General features: G+C 42.3%; 1 protein-coding gene across 1 annotated transcript; it reads right to left on the reverse strand.

Moving 5' to 3' along the window:
* Positions 1 to 286: 286 nt before the first annotated feature.
* Positions 287 to 18,478, reverse strand: LOC107194281 (protein phosphatase 1 regulatory subunit 3C-B). The gene is made up of 5 exons (XM_015583879.1): positions 17,889 to 18,478; positions 6,071 to 6,325; positions 5,460 to 5,972; positions 4,475 to 5,110; positions 287 to 615 (listed from the first exon to the last, which is right to left on the reverse strand). The coding sequence occupies exons 2-4, from the start codon at positions 6,317 to 6,319 to the stop codon at positions 4,934 to 4,936; spliced, it is 939 nt and encodes a 312-aa protein (XP_015439365.1). The 5' UTR covers positions 6,320 to 6,325; positions 17,889 to 18,478; the 3' UTR covers positions 287 to 615; positions 4,475 to 4,933.
* Positions 18,479 to 21,204: the final 2,726 nt, after the last annotated feature.

Raw genomic sequence — 21,204 nt, forward strand, 5'->3', positions numbered from 1 at the left:
CGCCCGAAACCGCTCGCAGCGCACGTTTCTCCTCGTTGCAACAGACTTTTATCGAGCTTGTTCATCGCGCGTTACATACTAAATAAATAACAACCCTCGACCCACCCTACCCAAGAGGAACCCAATAATTTAAAAAAAAAAAAAAAAAAAAAAAAAAAAAAAAAAAAAAACAATAACCCGTGTAAGTTCGTACGACACTGGCAGGGACTCGAAAAAGATAAACGAGGAATAGAAAGAGAGATATATAGATAGAGAGGATACAGAGAAAGAAGGGGAAGACAGTAATAGTAGTTTCGAGAAATAGGAATGGACGAGACCAGCGAGATTTTGGTCAACTCGAAAGATGGAAACTTATCTTGACGGACATTATCCTCGGCTTTCGCGGCCAAGTTCCAGGAAAGAGGAAGTGGAGAAGGAAGAAGACGACGAACGAGACGAAGACGACACATATGGCAATTCTCCGTGTTGGCAGCTGGGGGCGGAGGGAAAAGCCTTCGTGTGAACCCAATAATTCCGATGATCGTAGAGGGCGCGTTCTTTGCGTGTTTTTTGCTTCGCTGTTGCACGGCTGCTGATGGTGTAGATCGTTGCGTGTGTGTGTGTGCACGTTGCTATCTGGAACGAAAGAAACGGAAACTATATTTCAAGTCGTTCACTTAATAGTACAATCAATTGTGTTTAACAGGTTGTGAGTGACGCGAAGGTCGCTAAAGCGGCGCTTGATGGCCGTCCGCGGTTCGACCTCGGCTCCAGAAACGATTGCCCTTGAACTCCCATAGTACACGCGTCGTTACTATTTTTACCATTTTCCCTAATTAATATATCATTTAAATACATATATATCTACCAGCTCTAATCGGTACCGTTTGTTTCCGAAACTACAATTTCACTCTCCATTTCGTATATATCTACTTATCAGTGAGGTAATTTAGGATACATATATTATCGTATCACGGATTTATGGTCTTTATCGTATCTGTACGAGTTATTCTCGAGTGGCGCGTACGTAATAAATCCGTATCGGGCACAGGCTAAAACTGATCGTAATTCGAACGAAAACAACCGCACGATCGAAATTTCGCCTGGATGTTATGAACGTGTGTATTTAAAGAATCCGATAGGAATTCGAATCTCGAACGGATTGAAAGTCCAGATTGGGATAAGGACTGCCCTGGAGGATACCGCGTTCCGTAGTGGCTGGGTGACGAGATTACACCCAGGTCAGCCCACACGTCTAGACGTCTTACAGTTTTCGCACAATGGGCACACGAGGCGTGGTGCCGCGGCGGCACACACCACGGTTGTAAACGCGACAAGATGCGATATGTACGAGCCTGCGTCGCCACTTTTCACCAACCACGCCTCGACCGGTAGGATACACAGAGAGTAGTGGTCATGTACGAGTTCTAGATTGTAAACCATGTAATACACGTATGCACTTCTGGGAAGTCGACACTAGAGATGTTCGATTACGATCCGATTCTTCGGAAGGTCGATTCCCTTGGGTAACACGTCACTACCACGTACAATACTAACGGCCAAAAGTATGAAACCAGAGTTTATAATTAATGGAACATGATCATCATCATGTCACTCATTAACTGCAATAATGATATAAAATAGCAGTTTTTCAGTTATTAGTATAGTAAAAAAAATTGTTGTTTATACTTCTTGTCGGTTGAATCCTGTAAGTAAACAATTCCAAAATTTACCCCGTCAGGACACTAAGGCCGGGATTCATAGTCACTACTTATTCTTAAGCAAATGTTTAAGTCCCCAGTTATGAATAAATACGTGTATACGTATGGACTACACATTCATAACTGGGGACCTAAGCATTTGCTGAAGAATAAGTAGTGACTATGTATCCCGGCCTAAAACACCGTTTTTCCTAAAATCGTGATTTGTGAAAATTACAGTAGTTATTACAGCAAACGAGCGATATGTCTCGCTGCAGTGATTAGTCGAACACGACACGTCACATGACGTAACCTTGTCGTCACCTGTTGCAGCTTTTGGAGCAGCTGTAAGCAGTGGCGCCAGAGTGTAAAGCTGATTTAACAATGCCTCGAGAAGTAGGTTAATGCGCGCATAAACGGGGTCGTTTCGCAAGCTTTTTTCGTCCAGCCAAAACGGAATCGAGTCCAGCGATTTGTTTAGACAAAGCGGGTGTACCGCCACAATGGTTACGTATACGCGTTGAAAGGAAAGTGTCCCTCCAATATTCCGTTTTGTGCAAACACACATTTTATGCAGAAAACGTCCGCATATGTCAGTCTCCTCTTGGCAGTAGGCCAAGGATCTCGGCGTGTTCGTTCTTTCCGACCATAAAAACACTGGCGCGAGATCTGTGAGGTGCTCAAGGTAAATCCGAAATTATCGTCACGGTTACGTCTGTACATTAGATCGTCGGTGTGAATGGAAAACGCGTCCGGTTCGAACCTACAAGGACGACGAATTCGATCGACAAAAAAAGAAAAGAAAACGATTGGATTCCTTCTCTTTTTCTTTGCGAGTGGATTTAATTTATCTTTATTATAAAGAAGCAAGCCTACCACAGATAAAAAGCAATGTTATCAGTGTATGACACTGGCGGTATCTTCGTTAAAATAAACAAATTTTTTTTCTTTCGAAAAAATAAAACTGCAGTTCAACCTTGATTTTTCTGAATTCACATCTGATTGCGGCACAATTCGTCGGACGTTTGTTGAAACAACAAGTTACTGTAATTAATGCTTTTGTAGAATTAGTCAGACTTAATCGTGGAAAGTTCCGCAATGCTAATATCTCTGGCTGAAATCGTAGGATAGACACGAGCGCGTCTTGTACGAATTTATAGCGTAAAAGGGGTCTCACATTCGCTCAATTAATCGCTGCTTGCTTGGAATTATCGAATAGAAGAACATTTTGAATATACAGCCGCTCGAGATAACGAAATCCAGCGGGCCAAACCTTCCCTGCTTCCACTATTTTCGTATGGTCATAGAAACATAATACTATCGCGAATTTTTCCGATTTGATCTTTTAATCCTTCTAAATATTCACGCTAAACCGATTCGGACAAGTGCGAAACAGACTCGAAGAAACGTCGATGAAACATACGAAGACTCAAGGGGGGGGGGGAGAGAGGGAGGGCAACGAATTTATCTCGTTATGCGTGGTAACAACCTTTAGTTAAGGCGATTAGAGTCAGGCGACTCGGCCCGGTCGCGACTGTTATCGTCCGTGGCACGGCAGATTGTTATTTATAGAGAGAAAGTACACGTCTGCACGCGGACCCGCGTGAAAAGGTGCTGCCCGTCCGTCTGTCGTCGCCGTGTCAGTTCTTCCGAAGATTTTTCGAGGCGATTTTTTCAACTTTAGAAAGTCATATAAGGAAACAACGAAAATGTGGCGTACACCGCGACAGGAATCGCCAAAATCATGTGTAATTGAGCAACTTGTACGCCACGCGCGATTTCTAACCTTCCCCGCTTGTTCCCTGTGTGATCCTCTCGCCGCTTCTCGCGTGCAAGGACGAGAGTCCATAAAAAGAAGGATCGTGTCTCTCTTGCGACGTTGGTATTCTACGAGCGACATAAAAACCGAAAACGAATTTCTTACTAAGTTTATAGGCCTATAGGAATAGCAAAATCTCGGATTCAAGTAACTGTTCCTGCATGAATATCGCTCTCGTGCCTTGTAGTGGGAAGCAGTCTTTAGGATTCACCTTTCTATCTGAGTAGCTAAACGATGATAAATGGAGAACACTAATGTCGAACAGTTAGAGTGATTGGCAATCTCTTCATCCTTATAATCCCCGTTTGATAGGATGAAAGACTAGATAAGATATATTGAATCGAATTGAATCCCATTTGATAATACTACATATTACTAGATCAGCCACTTGGTAATACAGGGTGTCCCATATGTACGGGTGCTTTTGTGCTCTTTTTCTCTCGAAGTTCGCCGACTTTACTATGCACTGTGATATACATGCAGACTGTAACGGAAAATCACAATTTAATACCGTTCCAATAGAGGATGGGTCTCTCGAGTATTTCCGATAGGCGATACAGTAAATCCTCGATAAATGTTCGAAGGCTCCCCAGCACTAACAAGCAGTGGTCCCCAGGTGTAACTTTGACTTTTTAATGAGGTTTAGCACAGTGACGGAGCTTGGAATTCCGAAGCCAATGATATTTGTTTCAGTCGCATATGGTTTATGAAATATTTAATGTTCAGTGCAGAGGAGCCTTTGAACTCTTATCGAGGATTCGCAGTATATAACTCCTATTCTGACAAATTGTGGCCACCATTGACTTATGGAACACCCTGCACTAAAGGGTGCGTAGACAGTAAAACCCACCTGATCCTGAATAACGTGAAGGCTGCGTGTTCCAAGAAGTGATTACAACTAACATGCTATATAAAGATTCTCGATCGAATTCAGGATCGGTGTATCTGCGGTGCATCGGGTACAAGATCAACTTACCGTAGAAGTAACGTGCGACCGGTGGGCCTCCTCTCCGGTCCGCGCCGCGCTCTAATCGTCCTCCAATCTCGCGATGACTTTCCCTTCCGCGCGCGAGAGCGTAGTACATATCCCTGGTATATCATAGCTTTTCAACACTTGTGTCGTGTCCATATCGCCTCTCTTCCCCTTCATTCGTCAATATTCTCCTATCCGCCGCTCCCCGTCTAGATTCCTGGCGCCAGTCAGTTGACACACACGCTTCATACGACCGTGTCTCCCTCGTCGTGTGTGTCGTGCTGCGGCGCACGTCCGTGGTTTGTGTGTGTGTATGTGCGCGTGTGTGTGTGTGAGTGAGTGGTGACACGGTGCGGCCTCCGTCCCGCGTGATCTACGCCTCGACAATTAGCCAAGTAAAAACTGGAAGAATTTTCGTACGACTTCGTACACATCGTTTGACGAGAGGGTACACCGCGTGGTTCACCAGTACGGCGCGTCGTTCGTTAGATGATGCCAGGACGCGAACTCGCTCCACGTGCGCACGTTCGCACGGGTGGCGTCCGAGATGCGTGGTATGCTGTCCCGTATCCCGTTGCTGGCGAAACCGTCGCACGCGGCGGTGGTCAGGATATCGTACCGTTTCGGTGGCGCTCGAGGCTGTAACGCGAAAACCAACCTTCTGAAGAACACAGACTAGTACAATGAGGTCCGCGGAATTACAGTATTACCCCGCCCCGCCCGCGAGGCGAGGGAACACTGTGTACAGAGTCGTTTCAATGGTAGTTGTCACAGAAATGGATTTCGATAGTTAAGCAGCAACTATTATAAAATGGTAACTAACACTTTTGGAATAGGTAATCCGTCCAGCTAACTTCATCGAAGCCCTCAGACTGGCTCAGACGCCTGGTGAAGCTAGCCGTCTGGGCAATAGGAGGCCACTAAAAACCTTTCCAAAAGGTTCGCAGTCCCCGCTACCGTACGCCGTTGCGTCCTCCACCGTACACACCTCCAGTTTCTTGCGAACAATGAAGTTCTTTCCCTCGTTGTTGTCCCAGTACTCTTTCCCGTCGGTCCGATACCTCCCGCAGAACTCGACCACGTTTGACTTCAACGGCAGGGTCAAACGAAACCGAAAGGTGTCGTAGAGTATCAAAGCTGGGGCTCCCGGTTGCTCGACGTAGGTGCAGTGCACGTCCTCGTGGGTCTTCCAGGAATCGTTGCTCGCCCTAACAACGACCTCTTTGTCGTACGCGAGATTCCGCACCTTCACGGTACCGACCAAACACTGTTCCGACTCCCTCACTATCACATTTTCCAAACTAACATTCTCCTGGTCGAGCTTCCGGCGGAACGCGAGGTAATCGCTAGCCGGCTGGGGAAACGTCACCTGCCACGGGGACACCAGCTCGCTGGGCTCGTCGCTGTCAATTTTCGTGTGAAGAAGCCGTCCCGTTAAGCCGGCCAGGTATGCCGTGCTCCAGAGCGGCGGAACGTTGCTGGGCTCGGACATCACTCGAACCTGGTACATACAAAACAGGCAGATATTAAATGTCCGTTTTATTTCCTCTCGCGGGATCTCTGTCCAAAGAGGAGATTAGTCCGAAGAGGTGTCTCTACCTGAGTAAGAGGACGACCGCGATCGTCGGCGAACACCACCCTTTTCTTTTGCTTGTTGTTACCATCGTTGCTGCTACGTATGCTGTCGATGGCCAGGGAACCGGACGACAGACACGGCCTTATTCTGGGCGGCACCGACCTGCTGGTAATGGTCGGTGCCGTCACCACCAACGGTCTGTACAGCAACGGGCTGTACACTGGAGGACTATGCCCCAGAAGCAGCTCGGCTGGCATCGCTATGGAACACATCTAGATCTGAAACGAAAATGATTCAAATTATATAGTTTAATTTAGAATAAATAACCTTCTGTTTGAACTCACGTTCATCGAACGATAGTGTATATGTATTCGAAGGGCACTGAGATCTAATCTAAGGACTTGTAAGTCTGAGAGAATCAACAGCTTTGACATCCGACGTAATTAGGATATTCTTCTGCAAGTCAAATATTTGGGCAAAATATATTACTCACAAATAAAAGTAGAGAGGTTGTTTTAAAACGACGTGACGACAAAAAGTCTATTTCGCGATGGATTCCACGGAAGTTTCTCGATTCGTTTATCGCGCCGTCGCGAATCAGGTAATCGACGTGAACTCAATTTCACTTCGGCGGTCGTACTGGCGGAAATTGGAATCCGATGGTGCTTGAACGTTCCAAAGCCAAATATTTAATAACTATGAATACACAGTGCACGTTCGCCAAAAAACGTTTCGTCAACCAACTCCGATCACGTGAGCCACTGACTAACATGAAACGTCGACTTGTACCCTTTGCGCTGAGCAAATATTTGAAGAACATAGCGCGCGCGCGTAGGAAAGTATGTGTACACGCCAAAAAGGGGACTAAGTCCATCTATAGATTTCAATGAAATTTTATCTCTGGGTTGCAGAATGAGCTGACTCAGTCTGTTGACCGACTTGCGAGCGTCGGTAGTCGCGTATGTATTTTTCCGAGTAAATAGAGCTAGAAACCTGTACAGGCAAAAGTGCATTGACATCGGGTACATTAAAACGAAACTCCCCTCAAACAAATAGGTATTTATCATTCTAAATTCCTATGTTCGATGAAATTTCAGCGCGTAAATTAATATTTCGGGTCAGTCGCCCAATCGTGTAGTTCGACCGATTTTACACATGTGTACTTACATTATCGATCAGTTAACACAACACATATCGATGTCCTTCCGATGGTGTTATGTTCTTCGAACAACGCTCGTTAGATACTCTTATTGTAACGTATACACTCGACCTTCGACTGTCAGCTGACCGGTAATTATCCGGTGGTGTCCACTAATTTAATTGTTGCTCTTGTTTAAAGGACAACACACGTCCGAGAGGACCGTGGATATACACTACTCTATCGCGGTGTATGACGGGTCTTCTACATGTGTCGCCCTCCCCCTCAGATAGGTGCATGTAGTCATATTACTCCGTGGAGTAGAATTACGACTCTTAAGTATGGCAATAGTCTCTTCTCCCGCCGTCCCTCGAGGAGACTCGCTCGCAAAACTATACTCTCGACATGTACCAGACCGGAACAAGCGCGCCAACACCCACACACAAGTACAGGAGATCAACCGGTATCGTGAATTGGACGTTTCGTGTTTCAGACAACTCGACTGTACCATACGACGGTCGGTCATTTTCTATTGTACGGTCACCTCTTTAAATCAGTTCGTCGACGTCTAAGCAGACCGGTCAGATGATACAGTTTTCGACCGATTCGATAATTTTCATAATAAAGCAGTGTACACACACGATTCCGTCTCTTCACCGAAAATACAACTTTCACACGTATGCTTACTTCCTCTGTATGTACTCTCACGAGCAAAGTCGGCTTCCACTAGGGAAAAAAGTAACGTAGGGAAAGGGCCTCCTACCACTTGGTATTGGGAATTATTGGAATTCATGCCAAATTAACATTCAATTTAACATGTATATCAGTTGTTCATATAAAATTATTCGAATTTGCTCGTGAGAGTACGTGTGTATAGGGGAACAAGAATAGAAAACTCCAAATTCATATAAGGTCCACAAACAACAAAGATGGCTGCCGCAGCGCGCTTTATCGTCTATACATGAATGTTGCTTTCGACTATTACCAATTTGGTCAAAAAATCGTGTCGTCTGAACTGGCTGTAACGGTAAAAAAAAAAAAACAATCCACCTTTTTCGTATCTCTGCTGAAACCGAAACAGAAACGGCGATACCATTGCACTTACATTTATGCAATTGTGTCATCCGTGCACAGGTGACAAAATAGTGTTAAAGATCGCTGCTCTTTAATGTAACGTATGTACACTTGGTATTAGTTAATAGTCGCGACCGACGACGTGCTAAAAAAAGAAAAGGTTGATATGACTTTTAATGAACGTCGCGAAAAAGAAGCGTTTCACGAGAGCATTATGCATAACTCTCTGTCCTCGAGTGTGTCGCGGAATAACGAAGGGTATAGGTCACACTACGCGAAACACGCTTATGCATTGTTTATCGTTACGTGAACGGAGATGCCAAGGTCCGACGCACAGTAGTACTTGCTCTACTCAAAACACAATCCGAAAAAAGAAACGGAGAACGTCTCTCTTATCGTACTTTTCCCGCCGTCAGACCTCGTTGGTCACATTTTCGAGACTCACAGTTTCTATCCGCGTGCACATACGACTGCATCGGTCGTGTCATTGTGATTTTTTTTCGCGTATCCCTCTCCTCCTCAGGGCTTATCGCGACGAAGAATTTTGTCTTGTTAACTTCTTAACCTGCGAGCTGTGACAACAATAACAACAACAACACGCAGCCGTTTCCAGGAATGAATTTTCCGTTATTTAATGTGAAACTTCTTCGCATTCTTGCACAATAATTGTTTTTCAGCTGATAACCGATTAATTAAGACGAAATAAAGATGGCGCATAAAAGATCGAAACAACGAGTGCACTGGTGAATCGAGTCACGATGCAACGGAATCAAAATTGACCTTTATACCGTGCGAACTTCGTCGCGAGCTTACGTTTGACCCGAAAGTTATTTTCTAAATGCTTCCATATACGCTTGATTTCGAACGCAAGCTCGTACAGTCGAATTTCGAATTTCATCGAAAGCGACTTCTCTACTCATTTCATAGTGTACGACATACGATTCACGGGCCATCGGAACGTGTACCGGTATATCGATTATTCGACGCAGAAATCTACACAGCCACTGGATAAATTGTTTTTCGTCGTCTGTTCTTGGACACGACATTGTTCCAGTTCTCGAAACGAATAAAACGGCAGATACAAGAACGACTGTGCTTTACAACCTATCCTCGTATGTTTACGCGACAGGAATCCATAAAGAGATGACACAGGGGGGGGGGGGTTACACAGGTTACAAGCTCCGTCAGGGAATACCAAACGACGTTCGTTGATACACGGATTTATTTTTATTCCGCGTACTTACCGTCTTAAAACAATAAACTCGACTAATCGGTAATTCACTATTACGGTTCAATTGTCACGAGTGTAGTTCACTCTCTGATGAGTTAAATTTGGAACGCGGTATTTACAGTCTAAGTGTATTATCACGAGTTCGCATTGTATCCGAAAAAAACGTTGCGCGAGAGACCGGTCGAGTGATGTAACAGTTTTATAAATTACTCCGGCGCTATTTAAGGCGTATCGTGCAAAGAGGAAAAGTACGGGAAGCGGAACCGACGTCGAAAAAAAAAAAAAAGAAATCAAGTCTATTCTTGCGCGAGCCAGGGGCGTTGAGGGACACGATAAAGAACAACTCAAAGTCTAGATAATCACCGATCACGCTCGCGTCGATGCATCTTCGTGATATTTCATAACTCACGGACAGATTGTACCCCGTTACAAATACATACGTGTGCGTTTCAACTATCTTGAATCACTGTGAACGGGACACAGACGAGATAACGCAGGGAACCGTCTCCTGATCCAGACGAAACGCACTGTCGATTCTGCTTGTTTCCCACACGTCTGTCCCAGTCCCTCTTGTTTTACTATCGATAAACCTAGACAACACCCGTCCATGATCGATCGGTAAAGTGATTTTTTGTTCATAACCCCACGTACAATTTGGCATGACTAATCGATACCGAAAGTACGTTAGAAATAACGTATCTCGATCCTGGTGTACGTAGTCATGGAAGAAGGCATGTTCATGTTTCGTGACTCGGACGAGAAAATTGCGCAGCCCGTCATGCTATTTCGAACTTGCGCCGGGTTAAAATTAGCGGGACGCATCTTCTAAACGCTACATACACCGAGACACGTTACGCCCTTGGAACCGATCCAATCGTCTACCTTCTAAGGGACGGAAATGGACCGGTTGTGTCGAGTCGAATATCAAAGAACGGGCTCGCTTGTGCGTGAAAGTTTTCAAACGGAAAAAAAAAACATTTGGTTTTCTTTGATTGTTCCCGTGCCTATCGACCCCGTCATCGTGTCCAAGTACTTAATTGATGCAGTGAGAAAACGTTTGCAGCTACAAACAACATACGTGAGAGATCCAGGCACGAGACTGTACCCACGTGTGCTGCGAACAAATCGATGCTCGGCTGTTTGTGGCGTCTAGCCGCTAAACGCCGCTGCTTAAAATAACTGTCTGGTGGGATCGTCAAGAAACTTGATCCATGGTTTACTTTCTTCTATTGTATTTACTTCGTCCTCTCGGTGACTCGAAGAGCTTTCGACCGTTATTTTCCTACGAATATTGTATTTTCCGACCGTCATTCTGAAATGCGTGTACACCCACGAGCAACTTCAACTTCCACGGTGTAAGTTCCACTAGGCGAAAAATTGGTGTAGGGGAAGGGCCTCCTATCACTTGGTATCGGGAATTAATGAAATTTATGTGAAATTAACATTCGATTTAACATTTATTTCAGTACCTGAAATAAATTTACCTAGAAGGCCCTTCTTCTTCGTCACCTTTTCCCCTAGCGAAAGCCGCGAGTTTTCTCGCGAGGGTATGTATACGTTGGAATTCTTTTTTGTCGGTTTATTGAAGAGTACGCAATGCTTTCTGTGAAATTTCATTCAAACAAATGAAACCGGGCGTCGCGAGGGCAGACACACGTTACAAGTCAACGAGTATCATTGATAAAATATTATTTTTAATCCGTGCCCGCGATTACAGGGAATTTATATTGAACGGGGTGTTATCTGACCGAACGTCGCGCGCAAGCAAAAAGTCGCGGTATTTCAATGTGAACGCATTTCAATTATAATGAAATTCTCTTCTATTGTTAATTACTATCAATCGCGGACCGATAAGTCGGGGTCGCGGGTTATTGGAAGTCACGTGTGGAAATAGACTACGACTAATCCGCCGAGCGATAAGGTTCGAGAAATATACCGAGGAGAGTCCTTGACTTATCATAGGCAACAGAAATTTCGCAAAATTCTCCCAGCCGGAAACGCGTTGGCTGATCAAAGAAACAAAAAATCGGCTTTACGCGAGATAAACTTATCCCGGCGGGTACAATTAATTAACAGTTAATTAACAAGTCGGCCGTGTAGAGGAGGAATCTCGTTGGCGATTCCAGGGAAACTGTATAAAAAAAAAGAAAATAAAAAAAGAAGAAGAGAAACATACATTTCGATAGAAGTTATAATGGGAAACGAACATGTGACTTCGATATTCGAACCAGATAAACACAATCGAAAATACTGCAACGCGAAAAATGTGTGTATTGGATGGAACATATAGCGTGACTCTGGTGTTATCAGCGTGCAGCCAGTAATGTTCGTAAGATAGGGGATGACTGGGCTTAATTCTCAGTTGGATTTCGATGCACGTCTTTCCCGTTGATCCTTAATTAAACGGTTATCCGTGTGTAATCGCGTTCTTGCAAATGTACACTCTCGCCGCGGTCAAATGTATGTTAATAGTGTCATCGGTCGTTATGTTAACGCGAAACGATACACCGATAATAACAAAACAGAGATACACACGTGTGTATATTATTTCTGTCCGTGGAACATGCATTCCTCCGCTTTTTGTAATATCGATACGAATTATGTAAAGTGGCATGTTGCATAATCGATCGATAATACGGGCCGTATAAATAACGTAAAAATGTACGTAACGAGAAAGAGATATATCGGGATATGTAAATGGAGGATCAAGTATATATAAATAGAGTACATATTTGGAGACCTTAATTTAATGTGTCATAACGGAATGACTCGTTGAAACCTTTGAGCATGCCTGACCTATGATAATTCACAAGAATCCATTGGTAGTGGAATTATTTCGGATCGATTATAATTGAAAATATCCATTAATTTACGTTATCTCCGTCCACGCGTTGTTTTGTTATCGAATATGTATATTACGCGCAAGAGAGGACTTCGTATCGAATCGCGTTGAATTTTTCGTCTGTATCTCTGCGGCTTCGCGCACAGATGAGGTTAAGCGATTAGCAAACTACCGAATTCTTTTTCTCCTACAAGCAACTATTTACCCACGGAAATGTAAACATTTCACCCGAAAGCCAAAGATTCCACTATTGACGAAATCATCGGAACCGGTTTGACCTTTTATATATGTATTGCTAGAACCACCGCGCGTAAAAATGTCAAGCATCGCGTGTATAGCTGCTAGAGCTAAACCGGTTGGCGATATTTGAATATTTTCTGTTTATAGCACAAAGTTTCCATCGCGAACGACGTCTCGTGTGTGCAATAGCCTTGGCGAATATGTGTTAATCCTTCGTCGTCCCTGAGAGACACTTTTTTTTTTTCGCTACACAGCGCACACGCAATAAATCAATACGTGACCCTACCGCCACCAATCAGGAAGTACGATAAACGAGGTAATTAAATAATATTGCCAATTAAAAAAAAAAAACACGAAAAAGATCCAAGTCTAACCTTACAAGGGGTTATTTCGTGAAGATGGAAAAAAACCTATCGTCGACACGAGCGAAGAGAATCTGAGCTATTCGAGGGGAAAAAAACAACACACGTGTACAAATCCCTTGGTTATCTACAAAATTGACCGGGTACCCCATTAAAATCACGATGCTCGTAAACTTTCTCTCTCCGACACCACGTGCGCGTCATCTGCCTTGCCAGACGAACGAACACGAGTAGAACGCGTGTGTGTGTGTGACATCTTGGGGTAACAATTCTGAAAAAAAAATTTTATCGGATAATCCACACGGATCGACAGACTGTTACAGTGACAATTACACGCGAACCGTAACAGTTCTCAGAGACCGGTATTTTTCAGCGATCGAAGGCGCCACTGAGGTCGAATCCTCCGACTGTTATCGCATCGCGTTTCTGGTTCGAAGCAGCCCGATAACCGACATATCCTTGCCGACAGTACACCCTCCAGCCGCGGAATCTTACCGGACAAAGTTTAATCGCCGAAACCATGAAGAAGACGCAACACGTCGCGTAGATCGCGCGAGATGCTTTTGTGTTGCCCCGATAAAAGGGAAAACCGTCGATGCGATAAAAACTATTCTGACGCCAACGACGGTGCTCTTGACACGTCTCTAATAATCATTGAAACGTGCGCGGGCGTCAGTGACGCGTTTAGGGATATTGAATTTTCAGGCCAACTAGGACCGCCTTAACCTTTTGCTGGATACTAGCCCATATGTATATGTTTAGTTTTTCTTTCATTCGATCATGATTCCAACGATACAATGAATATTATTGTGAATAAACACTTACTCGGAAATTCCGTAAGAAAAAAAAAAGGATAACCTACAAATTGATTGTTGTTGATATTCTTAAATGTATTTTAAACAGATGCAGCTGAAAAAGAGTGTTAATAATTGTAATTAAGTTAATTTTCGAACAAACAGAAATTTCCATAAGGCACTCGAACCATGTATAACCTATGAGTAGTTGATGTAATGGTGATTACCATCGTTATTTCTCGGAAATTGTTTCGATCCGTGTTCCTAATGATATCGATCGAGATAAGAAAGAAATATTCGACTGCGTAGATAAATTTTGCGTGGTTTTCTAGAATGCATGGAAACGTATCCGTGTCCGTCTTGATCGATAACGGCGAAAACACGGTGTGTTTCGCAGATCTTCACGGTCGATCGGTAACGCGCGCGAGACTCCGGTGATATTATGTTTGTGTACGTTCTGATAAGAAGATTGCGCGTTTAGAATATAATTATTTCGAGATATACTGGAATCTTTGCACGGTTACAGATAGCCTCTTGACTTTCGTTGATTTGTATGTGGAACAATAAGCTATGAGACGGCTGATACACATAGGATATCCAATGTTAGATAAATCCGCGGAACCGTGACGCGTGGAACGTAAATACGAACCCGTCGCAAATAATTCGATGTTTGTTGCGTTTCGGTAAACAATTTCGCGACAATCAAGATGAATTTCCCGTTCGAATATGGTGTCACATTGTTTTAATTCTACTTTATTTGAATTTATTGCCATTAACGGGAAGACCCATTTTATACAAAAGTTTAACAAGAAGAAAGCATCGTATGACACTATTTGTAGTAGTTTAATCATACAATGTTACTCTCGCAATATCCGGTAGATGGAAGTTTTGACTTTATCTATTGTTTCTGAGAAAAATTCAATTTGGTTATTAAATTTGTTGGCTATATTGCATATTCTGGCTATTGTATCTGTGTGGTTGTACCTGGATGTGTAACAACTAGGGTAGAACAAATTGGAATGTCTGGCTGCATGAGTGGGTACGTGAACATTTATTTGATTTAGGAGAACAGAACAATCTAATAAGCTGTTAATAATTTTATATAAAAATGTAATGTCAGCAGCAATATGTCTATCTTCAAGGGTTTTTATTGTACAACGAAAAAAGAGTAAATTAGATACGTTTCAGTGAGAGCGTTTAACGTTACAATGGAATCTCCGAAGGGCGACACTGATCTATCTCATTCGGAACAACGTTGGGACGAGGCGACAGGCGATGGCACTCGTATTACGTAATTTCCAGGCAAAAGGGACCGCCTAGTGTTCCCCAAAAGCCCATGACGTAACATCATCCGTTAGTCACGTGTTCACATGGCTCCCGAAACTAATAGTCCCACGCACTTTTAAACCGCGTGTGTTATGTAAGACCCTGAAGGGGCGACAAAACTGTACCCGTAAATACATTCACGGGGACAAGCTACTCCCTCGCTCGTACTTATCTACGATGACATTTCGAGATATCTTACATAAAAATTCCATCATTACCACTAGACCGGGATATGGTAAATTCGATCAAATGCAGATCATTACATGAACATTAAACAAAGATTTTTATGTCTTACCGTTATATAGCTCTAACTGTACAACGACTGTTTTGTTTCAGTTTCTGGTAATTGGGTCTACCCAGCGGCGGATCAAGGGCAAATCTAAGCTTCCCATTTACGTAAAAAAATAACTGAATGCCATTGTATTTACTGTTTTCCTTCTGAAATTATTAAAAATCCCACTAAATGTAGAAATAAATCGGAGAATAGTTATTAAAATATAACGAAACATGGTTCGTTATGATTAAATGTTATTTAGTTTTATTTAAAATAAATTTCAATTTTTGGAGTTTTATTACAAAAATTGTTTGGCCTCTTATTTTCAACCAAGGGGGCCCTTGGTATAATAGCCCCTGACATCAAAAATTTTAAGTTGGGTCTGGGTCTACTCATTGTTTAATTAGGGGGAGTTCTTTTAACAGTGCTTCTCCAAGGAAATCCATGGCAACGTGTCCTTAAGGCGGAACAAGTCGCAACGGTATCCTTCGCGCGCTTTCTCCGGAAATGCATATATTGTGGAACTCGCGTGGGAATCGTATGTATGCGCAAACAATTCATTCAGCGTCGCCCGGTCGCAAGTAGGCGTCTGCAAAAGACGAGTGACCGGAAAACGCGTGCTTGCGCGGAGGCACGCGCGCGCGCGCGCGCTCGCTCTTAAAAACGAGCAAAATACATTTTAAGAGAGCAGTCAAGCCGGTTACCAGAAGAAATCTGCAGCCAACACAGGCCTCGAACACGATTCATTGGAGGCACTGCCAGCATTGCTTTACATGTATGGTCTTGTTCGACTATTTCCATAGTAAAAATTTACAAAAAAAAAAAAATTAAATCTACGACTAAGGCATTGCCCAACATTGCTTTACATATATGGGTTTGTTCGATTGTTTCCATAGTAAAAATTACAAAAAAAAAATCAAATCTACGACTAGCGAATAAGTATGATTATCATAAATATCACAGCAGAGGCTTTGAGTATAACGATTGGATTTTTGAAGTCACAATAAACTATACTTTCATAAACTTTTTTTGCGTTTCTTTTTCTACTATTGTACATGTAAATAGTTTTGCATAGACTATTCTGAGTGATATACGTACCCGGTTGTACTCTGAAGCCACGTATTTCTTTCTCAAAAATGGCGGACGCCGCTGAAGGACGGAGGGCAAATATCATCGAAGCGTCACTTGGTTTTCGATATTACAAGAGACGCTAAACTTATTGGTGCATCTAAGAATACCGAAGGCCACGGATAATTCGACGCTTCAACGTTATAAAATTAAAGCTCGTCGGGACGGTAAAATTTCGGCTGGTAATATATTCAGTTCATAAATACGTTACTACGTTAATCAAGCACCGAATCATGTATTAGAGGACAGAACACGTTTGACGGAATATCTCTTTATTACGGTCTGTCGTTAAAAATAACCAGCGTGCGGGGGGAGGCAATCGTTAAAAGCCCGCAGCCGACACAACCGGCTAGTAATATTTATTTATTGTTTCTGTTGTGTCATGAGGTCAGGAGCCCGCTAATCGGCCCCTCGCCGCGTCCCTGTCATTCAAAACGTTCGAAGATTAAATAATAACTGTACTAACAACTCTTCCCGCTCATAAAGCTAGTCTAATCGAGGCGAGTCGATATTCTTTCTTTATTCGACGATAAAGCCGTTTCCCTGAAATGCAGTGTACATCCGTGCTTCGTGCCTTTCTATATGTAGCGTTTGCATTCCATTTGTACACGATCCCTTAACACTTTCTTTTTCTATTATCAACAATTATTTCGTATACACGTCTGTGTACAGCGGGCGGCCTGTTCAGGCGCACGTAATTTCAGACGTATCTAACCTATCGCCTATCTCTGTCGATTATAACTGGTTATAATTTCGATCGACAATTGCGATACATTGTACGAGATAGTATTCTATGATAAACAGCCACGGTACTTTTCTATACACCGACACTTATATGACATTCCTTGCGAACGTTATCACACAGTTTGTTTGTAAACAAAGGGGTCTGCTTCCACCCGGACGATAATACACGCAGAGGCATCGGGACTATAAATGAACTTTATCTCGAGTTATAGCTGCATAGTGCTGCAACTAATTGTGTAACGGGTTGCAGTTACATAAGAAATTGTTGCGGATGCGCGACGCGACGAGATGCCTTCCTGGTCGCGTGCACGGATTCCGATGCAGATCGATCGTGAATGTCACCGCAGACAAGATTAGCTAATTTTTGAAAGTAGCGCGAAATATTTTTCTATCGTAATATATGGGTGGATATGTAAACCGTGGATCTTAATGCTAATACAGGCTTTTCTGGTACTTCAACGGGCCATAAATAAGAATCTCGTGAAGGTTTATTAACCTTTACTACTAGGCAAAGCTACGCACAATAGTACATGCTATAAATGCACAAACTCCACAGTATAATGACGAGTGATTCTCGTAGTAATAGTGAAACTACTTAAATGTAACAATCGTTCGATGTAACGAGGTTTACAAAATGGAAGACAGAAGCTAATGAGATTAAACTGACAATGAAATTATAGTTACTTACGTCTTTATTTGATCAGGCAAAGGTTTGAGAACTGGGTCGAAGGACCAGGGATGGCCTGTTGTAGTCCCAGGCTTTTCTTAACTCTGTCTCCACCGGGCACAAACCTCGAATGACAACGTTCGTTTCAAAGTTTTCTCTCGTTAAGTTCACCAGTGATCAGAATCTTCTTAATGTAGCATAGGCGTAGATTCCCAAACAATCTTCATGAAATATCGTTGAACACATCGATATACGCTGGTACCGTTTTCTTGTTACTTATTCAACGACGATTCTTTCTCGTTAAGTATTCCATAAAAAAACCGAACGCGGCCAAAAAAGAACCGTATCGAAGTACATGTACCGGCGTGCGTACTACGAAACGGATGGAACGGTCCTCACGTGGCGAAAAACGGAGTTGCGAACGCCGGGTTAGGTCGATTATCTCGTACAGTCACGAATTTCGGCTCATTCTCTGTATTCTTCTTGTTACGACACACGGGACGATTGTTTTCCGTTAGATGCTTTTTTTTGTTTTGTTGGACGTTAAGAGGTTCACGAGATACCTCCGTCACTAGTCGCCGGCGCGAATCGCGCGATCTGACCTCCTCCTCAGCCCGACTGCGTCTGAAAGGACCGGCGTAAAGTGTCATCCGACCATACGTCCGCAGAGTAGCCGGCACCTCGTGGCGCGCATGCGCCGCCTCAACCTCGTGCGTTTCACGTGATTCCACGAGTTCGACGAATCAGAGGAGCTCCGTATCCACGTGCTCGCATTCTTACACGACTGTTCGCGGCGACAAACTTGATTCGTAGGCCAGAAGTTAATAGGAACCAAGAAAAAGAGCACGACCGTCGATCAACGATCGATCCACCGGTTTTTACCTTAATTTTTATCACAGAATCCTGTCTAGACATCACCCTAAACAGAGAATTCCGAAAGCCAGTACAACGGCGTGCGTGTCTCTCTCTCGGTACAAATCGCGCGTGAGCGTGCGCGCAGTTACTATCTGACAGTAAACTGTTTAGAAACGGTCTAAAATGTAGATGCATATTAATGAGCAACGAGGCGTTATCATTTTTACCGAAAAATCTATCGTGTCCTCCTTTGTTCCTAATAAAGAGGATATTGTTTGTAAACTGAAATAATATTTCGTCATAAATAAGTAATTACTAATTCAAATATACTGTCTAAGCAGATAAACTGTACAAAAACGGATGAATCACAGAACGAAACGGAGGGTTTAAATACTTAAGGGGGAGTTGTTTGGAATCATTTGTCACGGGGAATGAAACAAATTCGCGTTATTTCTTCGTCACCTAGGCGAGTCATCAGGGGTAAACGCAGGTATAAAACGAGTCCTCGAGTAACACGAGACGCTGCCATATTACTTCAACGCGAAGATTTCTATTATATTCCAGCGTGCTCCGTTAAGTCCATTGTCACGGTAGGAAAGATTACAAACACCTAAAACCTGATACACCTTGGTCAGGAAACGAAAAACGGAAAGATTATTCGTGGCACGAAGGACAGAGCGGCGGACTTGATGATTTTTGTACCATATAAAATAAACACATGTATTGAGTAACTGTGTTTTTTTCAACCGTATCTCATTATCGTTCGATTTATAGAAACACTGATTTCTTTTTCGAGAAATCAATCGCGAGGCGAGAGGAGACGACCAAATAAAGCGTAAGATCGGACGTAACGATAAAAAGAATTTTTTTTTCTTTGAATCAGTCCATTTTTCTTACAATTAAAGCATAATAATCGAACGCACTCGATTTTACCCGCCCGGCCTCAAATGCAACTAAGGCAAGGACAGATTTGTTTGTTTTTTGTTTCGTTTGTTTTACAATACTTGGTTCGTTTCTATCCTTCTTGTAAGAACGCAAAAAATTAACAAATTCTAAATTTGTAGCATTTATCCTTGAGCACTCGCTTAACAAACGCATACTTGTTATATACACCCATAAATAAAACCGTCACCTAAATAATTATTTGGAGTGTATCGAGATAATATTGAAAACATCTTTGTTTCCCTTGTAGTCACACTCATACAATTATGTAGTCACATACTTCTTTTCTATTATTATTATTATTATTATTATTTTTTTGTTTCTTAATCAAGTTACGAGAAGTGGCTTCAGTACCACACAATGTATACGCGTACAAACAATAAAATGCCTCGAATCATTTGAAGCAAGATTACTTCGATTATTTTAGAGAGATCACTTTAGCGACGACAATAAATAATGATGATAACTGTCTATTTATAGAACACTGCGTTGATCGTGTCGTTTTATATAACGGAATAATTCCAATTACAATGAAATTACTTCATGTGGTCCGACACCGAAGCAACTTTTCTTTCGTAATTGGTAACATGAAAAATAAAAGGACTTCGTTGTCTATTCAAAATATTGAAAGTATGTTTTGCGATTAGACTTGTATCACCTGAGAGAAACCAAATCACAACTCGCATGAAATTATAATTGGCTAGAACAATCAATCGGTGTTTCGTTGACAAAAAAAAATATATATATATACGTACAATAAAATGTATATATGTATGTACAGTATTCAAAAATTACTACGAGCTTATAGGAACCCTGTCGATAATATCGTCAACATGAATGTATTATTCTATGCCTGAACTATCAACCGAATATATAAAATACCCGCGTACGTATATACACGTTATAGGTAAAGTCCAATTTCTAATTAAAATGAAAATTTTAATCTTCATGATGTAATAATATTGTACAAAAAACACGAATACTAGATATAATACCATTCGTTGCGTTAATATTTTCATTTTGGTTCATCGGGTAGTTATTCACAAAGTAAATACAATCTTCGAAGACTTTACCTGTAACCCATGCGATTAGAGTAATTACTCCTAACCAGCATAATTATTCAATTCGAAATTGACACTGATTTTATAAATATTATATCTCCTTTCCAAATGGTTTCTTCTAGAGATACCCCACGTCACACCGTCATTCCGGCAACAATTTAGGCGTGATAATTGGAAGTTATTACAATTAATGCATACGTACGTATCATGATTTTTCTTAATAAAGACAAACATTTACCAATTCACATAAAAAATCATGCTAGTCTTTTGATATTCTAATTCATGCTGATATATATATATACACCGTAGTTAATATACATCAATAATCAGTCGTGTGTACGATTGCGTGGTCAAGTCGGACCATTACATTATCACAAATAAATGCTAAAAATTAAATGTCCTATCAATTGTGTCTTCCTTGAACTTTAAACGAATAGATCCGATTGGTATTATTAAAATTCGCTTGTCACTGCGTAACA

The sequence above is a fragment of the Dufourea novaeangliae genome, unplaced genomic scaffold (genome assembly GCF_001272555.1).
Source record: "Dufourea novaeangliae isolate 0120121106 unplaced genomic scaffold, ASM127255v1 scaffold28, whole genome shotgun sequence".
Classification (NCBI taxonomy): Eukaryota; Metazoa; Arthropoda; class Insecta; order Hymenoptera; family Halictidae; genus Dufourea; species Dufourea novaeangliae.